The sequence below is a fragment of the Microtus ochrogaster genome, chromosome 6, assembly GCF_000317375.1.
Source record: "Microtus ochrogaster isolate Prairie Vole_2 chromosome 6, MicOch1.0, whole genome shotgun sequence".
NCBI classification, from domain to species: domain Eukaryota; kingdom Metazoa; phylum Chordata; class Mammalia; order Rodentia; family Cricetidae; genus Microtus; species Microtus ochrogaster.
In genome coordinates, this window is record NC_022013.1 from 86,067,919 (window position 1) to 86,086,599 (window position 18,681).

The following is an 18,681-nucleotide window of genomic DNA, read 5'->3' on the forward strand; positions in this document are numbered from 1 at the left end:
ACTTAAGAACTATAAGTTTGTAAGTCATGTGCTACTGTCCTAGTCTGTCCTCTAGAAAGCGCCCTCAGCCCACCAGGCTTAGCCACCTGCTTCTCTTGTCCAATATTCAGTCCCCTGATGTGACTGCTGATTGACTTGCAAGTCTCCCTCCCTAAAATGTGACCTTGATTAATTAGAATTTCTCCATCATCCACCTCCAGCTTCCAGCATGCTATCTAATGATACTCAGCAAATGCTTTTACCCACTGAGCCATCTCCACAGCCCATAGAGTAAGTCTTGTGAGAGGACCACTGTAAACGCGCAAAGCTGACTCCCTCCCAGCCTCTCTCTCCTGCTTGCTCAACCATGTGCTCCTGTCTGGCTAGCTGCACTTTGGCGAGATGCATGCAAGAGTGACCCTAGCTTGGGGTGCACAATGCTGCCTGGGCCTTGACCATCTATAATGTGAGCTAAATGAACCTCTTTCTTATGGAGTCAGTCCATTTCAGGTACTACATTCTGGTAACAACAGGCTCGATACACTCAGTCCTCAGGACAATATTCCCGTGACAGATATTCTGAATAGCTGAGGATTCTAAAGAGGAATTGCCATTATCAGATCTCATTCAGTCTTCCTTTCTCTGGACTCAATTATCTCACCTCCTTTAGCTATTCCATAAATGGCAACATGCTGGATGAGCAAATTTCAATTTTACACAAAGTTATTAGACTCCCAAATGAGATTTGTAATTGGCATTCACAAGAAATCAATTATTAGTGGTTACTCCAGTCGCTCTCCCCACACTCAGCCTGCTCAAGTGTTTACGCGGCTCTAAAAAGCAGCCAGCACCACAGTGCCATCCACGTCCAGCACCACAGTGCCGTCCACGTCCAGCACCACGGTGCCGTCCATGTCCAGGCTGGGACCATTCTGCCCCACAAGAGCTTTCCTTCTATGCCAATCTTAGGGTGCTAGGATCAATCTTCATTTTTTGTTTAATTAATTTCAAGGTAACATTGGCCTAGTTGTGGAAAATAAGCAATAATACATTTAATGCTAAAATATTTTATAATTCCTTTTAAATAATCAACTTGTCATTCCATGAATCTGGTCCTATTAAACAAATTTATGTTTTAAATTGGTCATCTCTAGAATACCTTGAAACAATTATGGCACAAGGCACTAAATATAAAAATTACAATCCAAAATGTGAAATTAATTAGAACAAGCAATTTTTCAAACTATCTTTTCAATTAGTGTACAGTTGTCTTAAAAGAAGAGAAAAGAAATTAAGTCTTTGGAGCATTTAATTTTCATCTATCACCATCATTGTTATGTAGTCCTTGTAATTGATGGAATTTGATTCAGGATCAATTGCAGCAGATAACATTTCTTCCATTTCCTCTTGAGAAAAAGGCTCACCTGGAGAGACAAGAAAGATCATCATTTATAGTCAGGAGTTTTTCTCTTTCCACTAGTCAGCTTCTTTGCCATGGAGCCCACAGGCCCCTAGCTGTGTCTAGTCTTTTCTCCACTGGAGCTGAACAGCCAACACATGAAGTTCAGAAGGCATGCTGCCATACACCCTGCAAGGCTGCAGACTTACTACCCTGCTGGGACCTATAGAATACATACTTCAGTCAGAACAGGAGTACATAAAACATCATGAACAAAGTTGTTTATTCACTTAAATTAAAATTATTGAAAATGCAAAAGTATTTACTTGAAGTTAAAGTTTTATAAGAGAATCTAATTATTATGTTTAGTGAAACTGTGGAGAGATGACTAGATGGTAGCTATTGCTGAAGAGAGAGACCAGACACTTGACTACGACATCAGGTCTGTCTCACTCACACTGGCTTAATCAATAACACTCATCAATCATCCTAAAACTCCCCCTTGTTTGAGTCTGGGCTAGTATTGATGTCAGATGAAATCAAAAGTTGGAGAGAAAAGCTGTGAGCTTTAGTTGGACTCAGGTAACAACTGAGAGCCATCTTAGAAACTGGCTTCACCAGGGTAGGACACAAACTCCAGAAGAATGTAGAAAAAGCTGACTATTTAAGACAGAACTATGTCCCAGTGCTAAAGAAAAATACAGGGCATCCAAGTCATCATGCTAGGCCTTTAAAGGGAAAGTCTTATGCAAACCAAGGTTTGAGGGTTACTGTCTTAGTTAAGGTTTCTACCGCTGTGCAGAGACACCATGACCATGGCAACTCATAAAGGAAAACGTTAAACTGGGGTTGGCTTACAGTTCAAAGGTTCAGTCCATTAGCATCATGATGGGACATGGCAGCATGCAGGCAGACATGATGCTGAGAAGGAGCCGAGAATTCTACATCTTTGATCCACGGGCAACGGGAAGTGAACTGAGAACTGAGACTGGGTATGGCTTGAGCATATATGAGACCTCAAAGCCCATCCCCACAGTGACAAACTCTCTCCAACAAGGTCATACCTACTCCAACAAGCCACACCTCCTGATAGTGCCACTTCCTATGTGCTTATGAGGGCCAATTACATTCAAACTTCCACATTCCACTCCCTGACCCTCATAGGTTTGTAATGATATCAAAATGCAAGATGGATTTAGTCCAACTTCAAAAATCTCCATAGTCTATCATAGTCTCAACAATGTTTTAAAGTTCAAAGTCTCTTCTGAGATTCATGAAATCTCTTAATTGTAATACTCTATAAAATCAAAGTAAAAAAACAGACCACATACTTCCAAGACATAAGGCACAGGATATACAATACCGTTCCAAAACATAGGGGAAAAAAAAAAAACATAGGGAAAGGAGCATAGTGAGAAAACACTGGACCAAAGCAAGACCAAAAACCAGCTGGGCACACTCCAAACTCTGCATCTCCATGTTTGGTGTTACATTTCTCTTTGCCTCTAACTCCTCTCATCTTTGTTGACTACAACACACTTCTCTCTTGGGCTGGTTCTGCTCCCTGTCAGCAGCTCTCCTTGGCAGGTATGCCATGGCTCTGGCATCTCCAACATCTTGGGGTCTCCAAGGTAATTCAGGTTTCAACCTCATAGCTTCACTCAGTGGCCTCTCTAGGCCTCCATTAAGGGACCCCACTGACACATGCCTGGCCTCGGTGGCTTTCCTTAGTTGCAGAGGCAAAGTCCATAGCCCCTTTCTTCTCTCTTTAATTCCAGAACCAGATGGCCAAAGCTGCCAAGTTCTGCTGCTTTCTGCAGCTGGAACATGGCCCCTTGTTCAATTACATCTTTACCAACTTTCTGTTTACCATGGTTTCCTTCACTGATTAAGTTTGGCTGTCCTGGAACTTGATTTTAGATCAAGCTGGCCTCAAACTCAGTGATCCACTAGTCTCTGCCTTCCCAGTGCTGGGTTTAAAGGCATGTACCACCCACCACACCCAGCTTTAACCTTTTCTTTAATTGCTTTTCATAAATTGGAAATTTAGCAAAGTGGGATCTTCCCCTGAGCTTACCTCTCTTACCTGAGGTTACCTTTATTCCATTTCTTAATCTGTTTATCTTGAACACAGAAATTAAACTCCATTCTACTTCTCTTCAAACTGTACATTTTGTATCTTTCCTTGCTCACTGACCACCGCTGTGAGAACGGCACTGATTCAAGTGTCTCATGTGTACTAAGTTAACCAACACCTCACAAGAGGGGAGAACTACTGCAGCATGAACAGTAAAAACCCAGAGACAGATATTAGGGTTCAACCTAAAGATCAGAAACGCAAAGCAGTCAAGCCACTAGAGAGACCTTTTCTCTACCAAATCTTCAGACCGTGAGTCCTCAGATTTCACACTCCACTGAGTTGCTGTCTCCTCCCACTTTCTATCGCTTTATATCCCTCTCTCCACCAGCCACATCACTCCTGTCTCCACCTCCCTAGTGCTGGGATTAAAGGTGTGCGATCCCAAGTGGGGTCACCTTTGTGTGAGCTCTGTTTCTCATTTAAACAGACTCAATCTTGTGTAGCTCAGGATGACCTTGAACTCACAGAGATCCAAAAGCCTCTGTCTCCTGAGTCCTGGGATTAAAGGTGTGTGCCACCACACCCTGGCCTGTAGCTTTTATTTATTAAAACACAAATATATACCACTATAAATAACCAGGTCCATTTACAGCACCTAAGCAATGCAGCCTGCCCTGTAAGTGAGTGGGGACTGAGTCTGAAGGCCAGAAGGCCAGATTACCAACCTTGGTCAAAGCACTCCACTGCACTGCTTAGAGTAAGTCTTGCTCACAGTAGTCTGTCTGCCACACTGGGCAAGGAAAGAGCTGTACAGTATTTGATTTAATATAGCAGGAAAACTGATCAACACTAAAAAGCAGAAGCTTGAAGGACAAGCCTCACAGATTCAAGTTCTGGCCCTCTTACTAGCTTTATGGTCTTGGGCAGGTTGCTTAACCTCTCTTCCCAGTCTACACAATACAGATGATATTATCATGGGCTTGGCATAAGGATCAAATATGTTATTATTCAAATAGCACTTCCACAAACATCTGACACATAGCAACATGTATTTGTTTTTAAAAGATTGGAGATCCTCCCTGATGCTAAACACCATCTGATGCAATGTATACCCTGAACACACAAGGTTTGCGGTGTCTATCTAACAATCCCCTGGGCATTTAGAATGTACATTCTCAAACTTAAAGATGTGTTGGCTGCTCTATGGATACTATGAAAAGATTGTGGAAATACCTTTATAGTCACAAAGCTTGAATATGCTTAAAAACAATTTGTAATTTTGAGAATCAAAATATCACTTATTAGCCATCCCCGGTGGCACACACCTTTAATCCCAGCACGCAGAAGGCAGAGGCAGGCAAATCTCTGAGTTCAAGGTCTGCAGAGTGAGTTCCAGGACAAACAGTGAGTGATACACAGAGAAACCTTGTCTCTTAAAAAAAAAAACAACAAAAAAAAAAACACTTCTTAAGCAACCATTTTACCGAATTAGGCAGCTGCAGCCACATCTAGAGGAAGGTCACATTACATCCAATACTAATGATACATTAAGATAACATGGTTCATCTTATTTGTACAGACAAATAGAATGGTTCATACAGCATGGAAGAAATTGAATATTTCTATTTCTATTCTTTTCTGAAAAGAACTGGTGCAAGCTCTGTCTATTAGGATATCCAACAGTTGCCCTGGAAGTCCAAGAATTCTGTAGGGATGCCTTCCTGGAAATTCTGATAAACCAGACTCCTGTGACCCACATGGCTCTGTTGTCCCTACACACAACACAGCCAGTGCCTGACTTCACTGTTTCAGCTGATAGCATTTTTGACCCCCTGCCCAGGGTCCCATGATAGAGTCCTACTGCATTGATCCCCTTTCTCTAGTTCCTGTGCCAGGCCAGGCCTGTGTTAGGAACCCTAGGGATGCTGAAGGAGCCCCACAGCTTATCTTGCTGGCTGAACCTTTCTTACTCGCTTACAAACCGACCAGCGCCAGAATCACTTTCCCACAGTACTGCTGCACTGGCTGACTTAGTCCAACTCTCCGCCGCCCAGGGGATGACCTGAACTCAAGAGCAGGCCTCCACAGTAGCACCAATCCCTCCATTCCTTCCCTGTTGCTCGTCAACAAGACTTGCAGGCTGGCTGAGCTCACCTTCTTCCGTGTGCCTGGATGCCTGTCTTCCAGATTTCATTTCTATTGCTTTATCCATTTCCCACAAGCCACCTTCATCTGTCTTCATTCAATCTTACTACATCTGCCATCAATGGCTCACACTATCTTCAAAGCAAAGTAAGCTGGCTCCCATCTGTAATCCCATCTGGGAGGCTGAAGCAGGAGAATTGCCTTGAATTTAATGCCACCCTGGGATACATAGTAAACACCAGATTCACCTGGGTTACAGAGCACAACCCTGTCTCAAAACAGAAGCAAACAAATAGATCTACTTCTCAAAGAAGTTATTTTCTCTGTCCTCCTTCCCAGGCCCGGCTTTCCAGGCTAGTTTCAGCTTGCATTGATCTTCTGATAGTTATGTTTCTAATGTCTCTCATTGATCTAGTTCACAAGTTAGCTTTGCTTCCCCAGTAAGAAGACTATACTATGTTCAAGAAAGGGATCAGAATCCAGTATCCACCCACTGTTTTATCAATAAACAAACAAGGGGCACACAGTAGGAGTTGCTGAATTTCTTTGGCAGTTTTTATTAATTTCATGAGGCCTAGTATACTTTAGGGTTTACTTCCTTTCATCCTTGGTTAATTATTAAAGTTAACCACTCATAAGTGACCCTGGGTGGCAGCCATGACTTTCACATATTCCTTCTCTCCCTGCTTCCCGATGGTGAACTGAGTCAAAATGGCCAAACCAGGTGTACACAGGGCCTCCAGCACTGTTCTCCTTGCTCAAAATGATACCCATGCCCATGGCCTCAACTGATGTATGGACTGCTGCATCACTCAGGATTTGGCCTGCGCATCTGGGAGCTGAGCAGAGGAAGCAGAACGCCTCCCTTAGTACAGTGTGTGTGTGTGTGTGTGTGTGTGTGTGTGTGTGTGTGTGTGAACAGCATTAATGACTTGTCCACCAAGCTGCTTTCAGGGAAAACACATGTATATACTGACATAAAAAGAGAACATTTGAAGGAAATATATAGGTATTTGTGGGAGGAAGTCCCATTATCATAAAAAATATAGTTTTGTGTGAATTCACATTCAATTTAGGCTATATTGTTTGCAACTTTACCCCCTAAGAAGGTCTTCTAAAAGAATTTTTTATATACTATAATCAAATCTTCTGTCTAAAAAGGCACTGGCTTATGATTGACAGTTCATGTTCTTTAAGTGGTAAGTTTTTTATTCAGGAAATATTTTAAGTGACTAAAGTAAACACAATTTATATAAGTAATCATTACACTTCTATTACACAAAATCAAATACCAAACCAAACCAAAATAATAGGAATAATAAGTAAGTACCCAACCAAACAATTGCTTTTAAAGTATCATCTCTTATAACTTTTGCATAATTGTTTAAAACATTAATTGGCACTGGAGCGATGGATTAGCGGTTAAGACCATGTACTGTTCTTGCAGAGAACCTGAGTTCAGTTCCTGGTACCCGCGTCAGGTGGCTGGCCAGCCCCTGTAACTCCAGCTCCAGGAGACACGATGCTTCTGACCTCTATGGGTCTTGCACTCACACACACTCCAGCTCCAGGAGACACGATGCTTCTGACCTCTATGGGTCTTGCACTCACACACACTGACACACACACACACACAGTTTTTTAAAAAATAAAATAAGCATCTTTAAGCCTAAATCTTTACACAAATTACTCTTAAAAGAAATAAAGCCCTCTGACCTTCCTCAGTCATGTACTTGACCAGCTCTTCCTTAGTCAGAATTCCTCGTTTAGCTGGATCCAAAACCTGCAGAAAGCAGGTAGATTTTCTTTGTTGAATAAATTCTATATGATGAGTTAATTTTTCACATGTACATGAATAATATGGAGCTTACCCACCTCAAAAGCTCTAAGAAGGACATCTTCAGCAATTGGTCTGTATCTGAAATTTTTACAATAAAGAGACTTAATTCCAGCATATTTATTTCAGTCTCTATATGATAAATGACTGCATTAAGCAACATAAAAGCCACTAATATACTAGGCTAATGGTACTTCCCTGGATGAAATTTCTTTGGGTTTCTGAATATGAATATCAATAGTACCTACCCCACAGGAATTTTTGGTATTACCTATTAGCATTTCTCATTGATATGAAAATAAATTTATCTAGGACCAAAACATCTATAATCAATCAACTGTGGAATGTTAATGCTGTAAGTAACTAGTGTTAATTTTTATTTTAAAATTATTAAAATGATAATTCACAATTAAATATAACTACAATGTTGTTCTTTTCTGTAGCTCCTTTGCCTTTTCATTGCACCTTGCTTAGATTAATAAATACTAGCCTGGCTGGTATTTGTAAGCACAGCCTGAAGCACACTGGAAGGCTAGAGGGAACCAGCCTAAGATATAGACTAGGTAAATAAAACATAAAAAGTCAAGTGGTTTGGTTTTGTTTTGAGGCAAAATTCTGTAGCTCAGGATGGCCTGGAACTATGCAACTAAGGCTAGCCTCAAATCTGTGGCAATTCTCCTGCCTCAGCCTCAAGTGTTGGAATTATAGGCATAAAGCATCACAGCTGGGAAAGTGAAATGTTTTGTAATTGAAGTAATTCTAGTTATTATGCCTTAAAATAAAAAAAGAAAGGATTTACTTCCTTACTTTCTTTCCAGAAGTACTCTGGTCATCACTGGAAGAAATTTTTCATATCGAATGTATCCAGTTGGTTCCTCTTCCTCTACCTAAACAATTAAAAACACTCATTTATTCATTCAACAAATATATTGAACAACTAATTCTTTTTTCAAACACTGAACCCAGTATTGGAACTTGATGATGAGAATATGGGCATAAATGCAGCTTGTGGCGCTTGTTTTCTATAGGAGAGACACATATAATTCAAAATACTGCAAAATACAGCAACACTGGTAGTTGGGGAGACAGCTGTCAAAACAGTGCTTGCTGGGAAATCATGAGGACCTAAACTCAACTCCTAGCCCTCACATCAAAAGGTACGTGTGTAGTTGCATCACAGTGGATTGTCACTCAAAGTTAGCCTCTGGCATGCACACACACACACACACACACAATACCACATATTCAACTTGTTTTTACTATATAGGGTAACCTCAAACTTGCAATGATCCTCCTGCCTCAGCCTCCCATATGGTGGTATGTCTGACATGAACCACCATGCCTGACTTGAATGTCTAGTTCTAGACCTATGCGAACACCATAAGTAAAGGAGTGCGGATCTAAGGGGGAGCAGAGAGCACAGGAAATGTCTCTGATCAGGGCATCAGGGAAGTCACTGGCAAATAGTAGTGTTTGGGCTGGTTTCTCAAGGGTAAGAAGTGACTGTGAGGCTGGAGCACAGATCCCAACAAGGGCAGTTGCTGAGGGACAATAGTCTGTACCCCATCACTATTTTAAATAAACACTGATTGGCCAGGCAGGAAGTATAGGTGGGGCAACCAGGCAGGAAGTAGAGGCAGGGCAAGGAGAACAGGAGAATCCTGGGAAGAGCAAAGATTCAGTCTGCAGTCGTCATCCAGACACAGAGGAAGCAAGATGTGATTGCCTCGCCGAAAAAGGTACCAAACCACATGGCTAACACAAATAAGAATTATGGGCTAATATAAGTTATAAGAGTTGGAATAAGAAGCCTGGGCTAATAGGCCAATCAGTTTATAATTAATGTGGACCTCTGTGTGTTTATTTGGGACTAAACGGATGTGGGACCTGGTGGGACAGAAAACCTCTGTCAATAAGCAGTGCTTCAAGGTGAGGCTGAAGAGAGACCTTACCATCCACAGGATGATGTCTACTATCCTGAGAAGAGTGTGAAACCAAATTGGTCTCATAGGTGCGTGTGTGGCAGGTCACTCTACTGTGGGTAAGGTGGCTTCTTCAGACAAAGGATGATGGTGCACAGAGTCAGGTGGATCTCTGTGAGTTCGAGACCAGCCTGGTCTACAAGGGCTAGTTCCAGGACAGGCTCCAAAACCACAGAGGAAACCCTGTCTCGAAACCCCCCCCCAAAAAAAAGGATGATGGTGCCTACCGGAACGGTGGCCATGAAGAGAGTGGGTGTGTGACAGGACACCTTTAAGAAGACTTGACGGAGTGACTGCATTCACCCATTACAGATAACGAAGAGCAGGCATCTGAGATGACTCCCAGATTCTGACTTGCACAAATTCATTGTCTTCCCTTGAAACGAAGAATACTGAATGAGATCAGGCTATGGCCAGTCAACATCTCAAATCAGCCTTGGACTTATGAAATACTTCCTGAGTAACAGAACTCTGTTCTGCTACCCTAAGTTAAGATTCTCAAAATAAGAACTTTTGGTGCCTAGCACTACAAGATAAGAATGAAACGGGTCTTTTTGCCTCCGGTTTCAACTAGTCATAGTTCAGCTAGCCATAGACTGACTGAACAGATCTCTACTGACCTTAACTTCCATGTCAGGCAATGTATATGGAGCTATAAATTCTGCACTCTCTTTCAAAAATCCTATTAAAAGGCTCATAGATCCCAATTCAACAGATGAGTTTTTTAGAGATTTATTGTTTCAACAAAAGATAAATCTATGGGTGGCTATTAAGTAGAATACGCTGTCATTCAAATGACAACTATTTTTAATGTTCATATGAGATTCATACCTAGTGTGAGTAGAGTCTTCAGACTCCATTATCAGAGAAAATTAAACCCATCTAGGGACATCATGTTTTAGAATTTCTGTACCCATTGGTATGTGAACAATTTCTGCAGCTTCTTCTGAGGTCTGAGTTGAGCAATTTGACATCATGTTAATATAGCTCTGTTGTACTTGGGCAGTAGTCTGACACTCCCAGAACACAGAGACTTAACAGCTAACTATCTGGACACAGGTGCAGCTCATGGTAGAGTGTTTATAGGCTCTGGGGTTTAAACCTCAGGGCAGACTTCTTAAAAGTCAATCTCAGTATCTCCTGAAAACTTCAGAGAATCTATGACCATTAAGTCCACCAACATGGCTGCCTAAACATGACCTGAATAAGGACAACACCAATACACATGCTAACATGGAATGGCAAATCTCAGGCAGCCTCAACCCTTGACAAAGAACTACAGGCACCTAACAACATTCTGCTGTACTCATAGACCAGCGCCTTGCTCAGCCATCATCAGAGAAGCTCCCTCCTGCAACAGATGGGAATGAAGATGGAAAACCACAACTGGACAACGTGCAGAGAGAGAGACCTTGTAATACGCAGTTCTAAATGGGATGTCTTCACCAAATCCCTCCCCCAGGGCTCAGGAAACCCTGCTGGAGAGGAGACAGAAAGATTTTAAGAGCCATGTGATTGTTGACACCAAGAAAACAAGGGCCTACGAAGACTGTGACAGCATGCACAGGGCCTGCATGGGTCTGAGCCAGCGGGGGTCTTATGTTGAGAGGGAAGTGAACACAAGCCCCCATCCCTAACCCAGACACTATCTCCGATTGACAACCACTCACAAATGAACAATTAGCTTTGTCCAATAGTCTCACTGGAGATACAAACCACTCTTAAGGGCAGGCACCATGCCCAGCAGTAGACAGCCAACACAAGACAAAATCAAGGGCACTTTTGGAGGGTCTTTTGCATATATATTATGGTTTCTAATTTTGTGTTTTTATTATTATTACTTTAGATGCCCATTTGTTTTCTAAGGAGAAAAAGAAAATGTGGATTTAGGTGAGAGAGGAGGTGGGGAAGATCTGGGAGGAGGTGGAGAAGGAGAAACCATAATCAAAATATATTGTAAGAAGAAAGTCTAGGGATATCCGCTGCTCAGGTGCAGGCCACAGCAAACAAAAGAACAGGTAAGAGGCCCACCTGCCCCTGGAACCCTCCCACACTCTCAGTTTGGATCCCAAAGATCCAACCTGCTGCCACCCCCTTTCCCATCCCACCACCCATCCCTGGTGCCATGCCCCCTCCCCTTCAGGATACTCATTGCTCAGGTACAGGCCACACCAGTAAGTAGAACTGGTGTAGGCCATGCCAGCCAGAAAAATAGATAGGCAAACTCAGGCAGACACTCACTGCTGAACCACAGACCACACCAACCATAGCAGTCTACCCACAGACCTCTTCCACTCTCTTGGTGACAACCCCAACACTATCCCCAGTGCCCCTCCCTTCATCATCATGTCCCACCCCCAATTTTGATCCAGTGCTGGACCAAAGGCTAAGCTAGTAGCCAGAAGTCCAGCCCCCAACTTGGACAGAGACTCCCTGCTGGACCAGAGGTCACACAGGCAGGCAGAAACCCAGGTCACAAACACCAGAAAACCAAAGAGGAAACAGAAATAAAAGAACAAAGCAACCACCCAACAAAGACAAACTCAGAAATCAGCGCCTGGACCTATAATCATCCCAAACCCAGATGCCTAAACACCAGTGAAAGAACACAATCAATAACAGCCAGGGCAATACGTCACCACCAGAGCCCAGATATTCTACAACAGCAAGACCTAAAAATTCCAACACAAGAAATTCTTGAAGCACAAGAAAACGATTCTAAAATCAACTTTATGAAGAAGATAGAGGTTCTTCAAGAGGAATAAGTTCCTTAAATTCAGGAACACAAACAATTGGAGGAAATTAATAAGTCCCTTAAAACCAAGAGAAAAAAAAAACAAACAGGTGAAGGAAACAAACTTCTCAGCACCTAATGGAACCTTCTCCAAAACTGACCACATACTAGGTCACAAAGGAAGTCTCAACAAATACAAGAAAATTGAAATAACCCCCTGAATCCTATCAGACCACCCATGGATTAAAACTGTATTTCAACAACAAGAGAAACAGCAGAAAACCTACAAACTCATGGAAAATGAACAACTGCCTGGGTTAAAGCAAAAATAAAGAAATTAAAGACTTCCTAGGACTCAATGAAATGAATACACAACACACTCAAACCTATGGGACACAATGAAAGTGGTGCTAAGAGGAAAGTTCAAAGCACTTAGTAACTTCATAAAAAAATGTGGAGTTCTCATACTAGTAATTTAACACCACAAAGCTCTAGGACAAAAAGAGGCAAATACCCAAGAGGAGTAGAAAGCAGGATTAATCATACTGAGGACTGAAATCAATAAAATAGAAACAAAGAGAACAATACAAAGAATCAATGAAACAAAGAGTTAGTTGAGAAAAATCAACAGGATAGACAAATCCTTACCCAAACTAACTAAAAGACAGACTATTCAAATGAACAAAATCAGAAATAAAAGGGAGGCATAACAATAGACAGTAAAGAAAGCCAAAGAATCATTGGGTCATACTTCAAAAACCTGTTCTTCATAAAATTTCCATTAAAGAAATGGACAATTTTCTTGATAGATACCTCTTACCAAAGTTAAATCAAGACCAGATAAACAATTGAAACAGACCTATAACCACTAAGGAAATAGACAATGTCATTAAAAGTTTCCCAAACAAAAAAAAACAAAAACAAAAAACAGACTTTCACAGAAGAACCAACACCAATACTCCTCAAATCATTCACAAAACAGAAACAGAAGGAACAGTGCATCATTTTATGAGGCCACAGTCACCCTAATACCCAAACCATACAAAGATTCAAAAAAGAAAGAGAATTAAGACCAATTTCCCTCCTGAACATTGATGCAAAAATACTCAATAAAATACTTGCAAATTGAATCCAAGGACACATAAAAAAGATTATGATCTATTTGATCAGGGATGATTCATCATAAGAAAATCTGTAAATGTAATCTACCATACAAAACAAACTGAAAGAAAAATACCTCATAATCATCTCATTAGATGCTGAAAAAAGCCTTTTTAAAAAATCCAACACCAACACTCCTTTATGAAAAAGGTTTTAGAGAGATCAGAAATACAAAGGACATACCTAAACATAATAAAGACAATTTATACTAAGTCTATAGCCAACATCAAATTAAATTGAGAGAAACTCAAAGACAACTTCCTGAACAGTAGTGACCCAGACACAGAGGAAGCAAGATGTGACTGCCTCACCGAATAAGGTGCCAAGTCACATGGCTAGCACAGACTAGAATAATGGGTTAATGTATGATGTAAGAAAGAGTTAATAAGAAGAGCCTGGGATATTAGGCCAATCGCTTTATAATTGATGTAGACCTCTGTGTGATTTATTTGGAACTAAATGGCTGTAGGACCTGGTGGGACAGAAACCTCTGCTAACATCAAAGAGTTCCACTCCCCAGTGACTAAGCATTCATATATATGAGCCTATGTGTGCTATTCCTATATATGTGTGCTATTCATATATATGTGTGCTATTCCTATATATGTGTGCTATTCATATATATGTGTGCTATTCATATATATGAGCCTATGTGTGCTATTCCTATTCAAACAACCACATTAATGTATGTTAAAGAAGACCGCCAACAAATCAGAATAGCAAAAACTGTATAAAGTTTTCTTTTTTTTCTTTCTTTCTTTCTTTTTTTTTCCTTTGGGACAGGGTCTTGCTATGTTACCTAGGTTGGCCTTAAAACTCTTAACCTTTGTGCCTCAGCATCTCCAGTGTTAGGATTATAAGTATTTGTCATCATGCCTAGCATAAATTTTCTTCAGTTTTAAAAAAAAGAGAGAGAGAGAAAGGATAATGAATATAAACAGACTCTTGTGGTTTAAAATTAGGAAAACAGATGGCAAGATGGCCCCAAGGGCAAAAGCACTTGCTGCACCGGCCTGATGACTGTACTCTGTCCAGAACCCAGGGGAAGGTAGAGAGAGAGAAGAGATTCCACAAAGTTGTTCTCTGACCTTCACATATCTGCTGGGGCATGCATGTGTGTGGCCACACACACCATACATACACATACATGTGCACACACACACACACAATTGTTGAAGTCCATTTTGAATGGTTTCTAGAAGTCCATTTTGAAATTATAAAATTCTTTCCATGACCTAACACTGCCCTCTAGAGGCCATATCTAGTATGTTCTCTATACATGCATAAGCAAAGGCATTTAAAATATGACTACTCTAAATGACATTCACGGAAAGTTTAATAGGTGACAAGCTCTATTTTATTATAAATGGTTTTATATTCAAATAATTATTTTCCTTTCGGGATAGTTTTAACAGAAGCTGCAAAGAAAATAAAAGAATTCTCATACTTCTGTTATTTTAAATTCTTTAGGTGTTTTATTGAAGAAAGATTGACAAATTAAAATTGTATATATTTAAAGGGTACTGCAAGATGCTTTGATATACATATATAGTGAAATTATTATAACAACTACGGCAATTAACATATCTGTCACCTCATTAACCTCCTGACTGTATAGCTAGACCACTATGGTTCACTGTGGGTAGTGTCTATGGGGCAGGTGATTCAGATTATGCTTTAAGTTTTCATTTTCAGAGATACTGCAAATGTTTTCCACAGTATATATTTAACTGTGTTCACTATCGTGGTCTGGTAAACAAATATAAATAAGCCATGATGTTCCCACCACAAAGGGGAAACTGCCAGGAATGGCGTTTGCAATCCCAGCATTCGGGAGGCTGAGGCAGATGGAGTGACATGAATTCAAGAATAACTTGGTCTACATAGTAAGTTCCAGGCCAGCCTGAACTTCAGAATAAGACCTTGTCACACACACACACACACACACGCACGCACACACACACGCACACGCACACGCGTGCACACGTGCACACACACACACGCGCACGCGCGAATTTAGCAGGGCAGGATGTGGGAGTGGTATTAGGAGACCTTATGGAGAGGAGTGGGAGCAAATATGATCAGAATACACTGTAAGGAATTAATAAAAGTACTTTTTAAAGAATGCAAAAGAGTCTTCCAAAAGGGGAAATTTGGGCAGGGGAGGTGACTCAGTGGATAAAGCACTGGCCCAACAAGCATGAGGACCAGAGTTCAGATCCTCAGAGCCCACATAATAGCTAGACTAGCCAACAGGCAAGTTCTGTGTTCAAGTAAGAGACTGACCTCAATGTATAAGGACAAAGCAATCAAGGAAAACACCAGCGCCAGCTCTGTCTTCCACATGTATGCACCTGCACACATACGTGTGTTCCCACACATGTGGACAACAAACACACAGGAAAAATGGGAAATTTGGGCACAAACATGTTAACTGGGAGCATGCCACTGAACAGGAAAATGGCTACCAAGATTTCAAAAAAAAGGGGGGTGGGGGAGAACTCCCGGTAGAGAACTTACCTAGTGTTCTCTCAGGGTCCTGACTTCAACCCCAGCATTGGGAAGGGACCAGAGGAGAGTGGGAAAGAGCAGAAAGCCTGAAACAGAGCTCTGCTAGGAGACCGATAGTTATAATTATAGTTCTCCTTAGTTATTATACAAGATAAATTAGATATTAAATTTCAGATTCACAAAGATAGGATAGTATTTTCTTTAATTTTGCCAAATACAAATAGACTAAATATTGTAACTGTAATCCTTGCTTGATAATTTATATTTAATTTTACTATTCTGAAGTTAAAACCTTCCTTTTTGATTAGACAGAAAAGGGGAAATGATGTAGGGAGTATCTGTATGCTGTGAATGTGTTTTATTACCATTGATTACTAAAGAAGGTGATTTGGCCAATAGCCAGGCAGAATAGAACCAGGCAGGAAATCAAACAGAAATACATGGAGAAAAAGGGCGGAGGCAGGGAGACTAGAGCAGCGGCCAGGGAAGAAAGAGGTGAGGTGACTAGCCATGAGCCTCGTGGTAAAATACAGAATAACAGAAATGGTTATTTTAAGTTATAGAGCTAGTTAATAATAAGCTTGAGCTAATAAACCAAACAGTCTGTAATTAATATTAATCCTCAGAGTGGTTATTTGGGAACTTGCGGGCAGGAGAGAAACCTCCAGTTATAGCTAAAGTTTAATGTACTCAGTCTAACAGTTCAGAATCTGAAGTCAATGCATGTAAGACTTGTTTATATAAGTTAAATACCTATGGCATATTTTTATCCAAAGGGGTTGGTTTATTACTTAAGCAGAAATGCCAACATGTACCAACTGGCAATTTGCAAAATTTATTCACAATTTAGAAGAGTTATTTTACAGAGTAATGTAGGAAAACACCGGATGGGGCTGGCGCGGTGGCTCAGGGGTAAGAGCACTGGCTGCTCTCACAGAGGACTCCGTTCAGTCCCAGCACACACACAGCAGCTCGTGGCCATTGTAACTGTAACTTAAACCTTCTTCTGACTTCTAAGGGCATTGCACGCATGCAGTACACATACAGACAGGCAAAACAGACACATAACATTTTTAAATTAATTTAACAAAAGAGAAAATGCAACTTCTTTAAAGCATACATGACAGCTGAGATGTATTATACTTTCCATGAAAAAGCTCAACTGTTACCAAGATAGAGTGAAATCAATTCAAGAGCCTCGTATTGGGAATGCCCACTGGCTTCTTCCTGTATTGGTTAGGGTCTTTTACAAAATGGGCATTGCCTTTTTCATCAAATCATAATCAGGGCTATAGATGTAGCTCAGTGGTAGAGTGCTTGTTTAGCATGAGCTCTGGGTTCAACTTTTAGCACCAAATAAATAAATAACTTATTTACCATGTTTGACCAAAGATAAGCATAGTCTTATTAAAACTCCATCCTCAAAGCAGGGTGTGGTGATACATTCCTTTAATTCCAGCATTCAGAAGGCAGAGGCAGGAGGAGCTCTGAGTTCAAGGTCAGCCTGGTCTACAAAGTGAGTTCTAGGACAGCCAGACACACACACACACACACACACACACACACACCACTGTCTCAAAAAAACAATGCAAAACAAAAATCCACCCTCTAATCAAAGGCAGAGTCCAGCGGCAGAGTGCTTGGCTAGCATGTGGCAATGGTCCAGCCTCTAGCACCGCAAAATAAACAAAACCCTTCTAGATCCTGTGTGTCATTTATGACACAAGGATAACAATAATGTCTACCTGATGGAGCTGTGTGACAGTTTTATGAGGTAGGATATGACCATTTTATGAACCCCAAGAGTTGATGATAATGACATTACCCATAGGGTAAACCCTTCTGCTCCTATGTGGTACAATGATACTGTTTCTTAAAAGACTATGCAGAAATTCTAGGCATAGGCACACCTCACTAACCATATGGTCCTGTTTCTTCAGAAGTTTTGCATTTCTCCTATCTGTTGGTTGTTGTTTTGTTTTGTTTTTATGGTGCTGGACATTGAACCCATGGCCTCACAAATGCTAGGCAGGCACTCTACAGCCGGGCTATATATTCAGTACCCTGACTCCTGTCTATAAAATGCCATGTGGAATGTAGCAACTAAAAATATAAGACACTAAGATGCTATGTATAAGCCAGGCAGTGGGGGCACATGCCTTTAATTCCAGCAATCGGGAGGCAAAGGCAGGCAGATCTCCATGGTCCACAAAGGGAATTCCAGAACAGCCAGGACTATTACACAGAGAAAGTCTATCACAGGGGGAAAAGCTAGGTATATTGACTATGTTGTCCCTTGTCCTAGAGGACAAGGTATACGTACTGGAGTGACCTGACATCCACACACTCACATATACATTAATTCCCTAAGTGTCTTTGTACTGCATGAAGACACAGGCTAGCACATACCCAAACTGTGTGGCCCTACTATTCAAAAGTCAAGGCTAGGAGTGGGCAGACACAGCTCAGCTGGCAGCATTTGCCTGCAATGAAAGAAGACTTGTTAGATCTCCTGCACAGCATAGAGCAGACATGATGGCTCCTGTCTGTAATCCTGCACCGGAAGGTATGAGAACAGGAAGCAAGGTCATCCTCAGTCACAAGGTCATCCTCAGTCACAAGGTCATCCTCAGAACTTTTAGGCCAATCTGGAATAATATATGAGACCCTGAATCCAAAGCAAAATAACAAAACAAATAAATTAAGAAACAAAACAAGGCTGTCCAATGGCTGTAAATGAGAATGAAGCAAGGATAATCCAGTTAGTCTATAAGGAGGATCCACACAGTACAGAGTAACCCAAGCAGCAGTCACAGCGAAAGTCACAAAATCCCTTTGCAAAGTCCCAAGTCC

General features: G+C 41.1%; 1 protein-coding gene across 1 annotated transcript in view; it reads right to left on the minus strand.

Moving 5' to 3' along the window:
• Nucleotides 1-270: 270 nt before the first annotated feature.
• Nucleotides 271-18,681, minus strand: part of Efcab2 (EF-hand calcium binding domain 2) — an 86,427-nt gene continuing 68,016 nt past the window's right edge. Inside the window, exons 4-7 of the mRNA XM_005348984.2 lie at nt 8,248-8,327; nt 7,479-7,521; nt 7,320-7,386; nt 271-1,403 (exon numbers count right to left, since the gene is read on the minus strand). Coding sequence (XP_005349041.2) covers nt 1,288-1,403; nt 7,320-7,386; nt 7,479-7,521; nt 8,248-8,327 — 306 coding nt within the window. The 3' untranslated portion in view covers nt 271-1,287. The remainder of the gene's footprint in view (nt 1,404-7,319; nt 7,387-7,478; nt 7,522-8,247; nt 8,328-18,681) is intronic.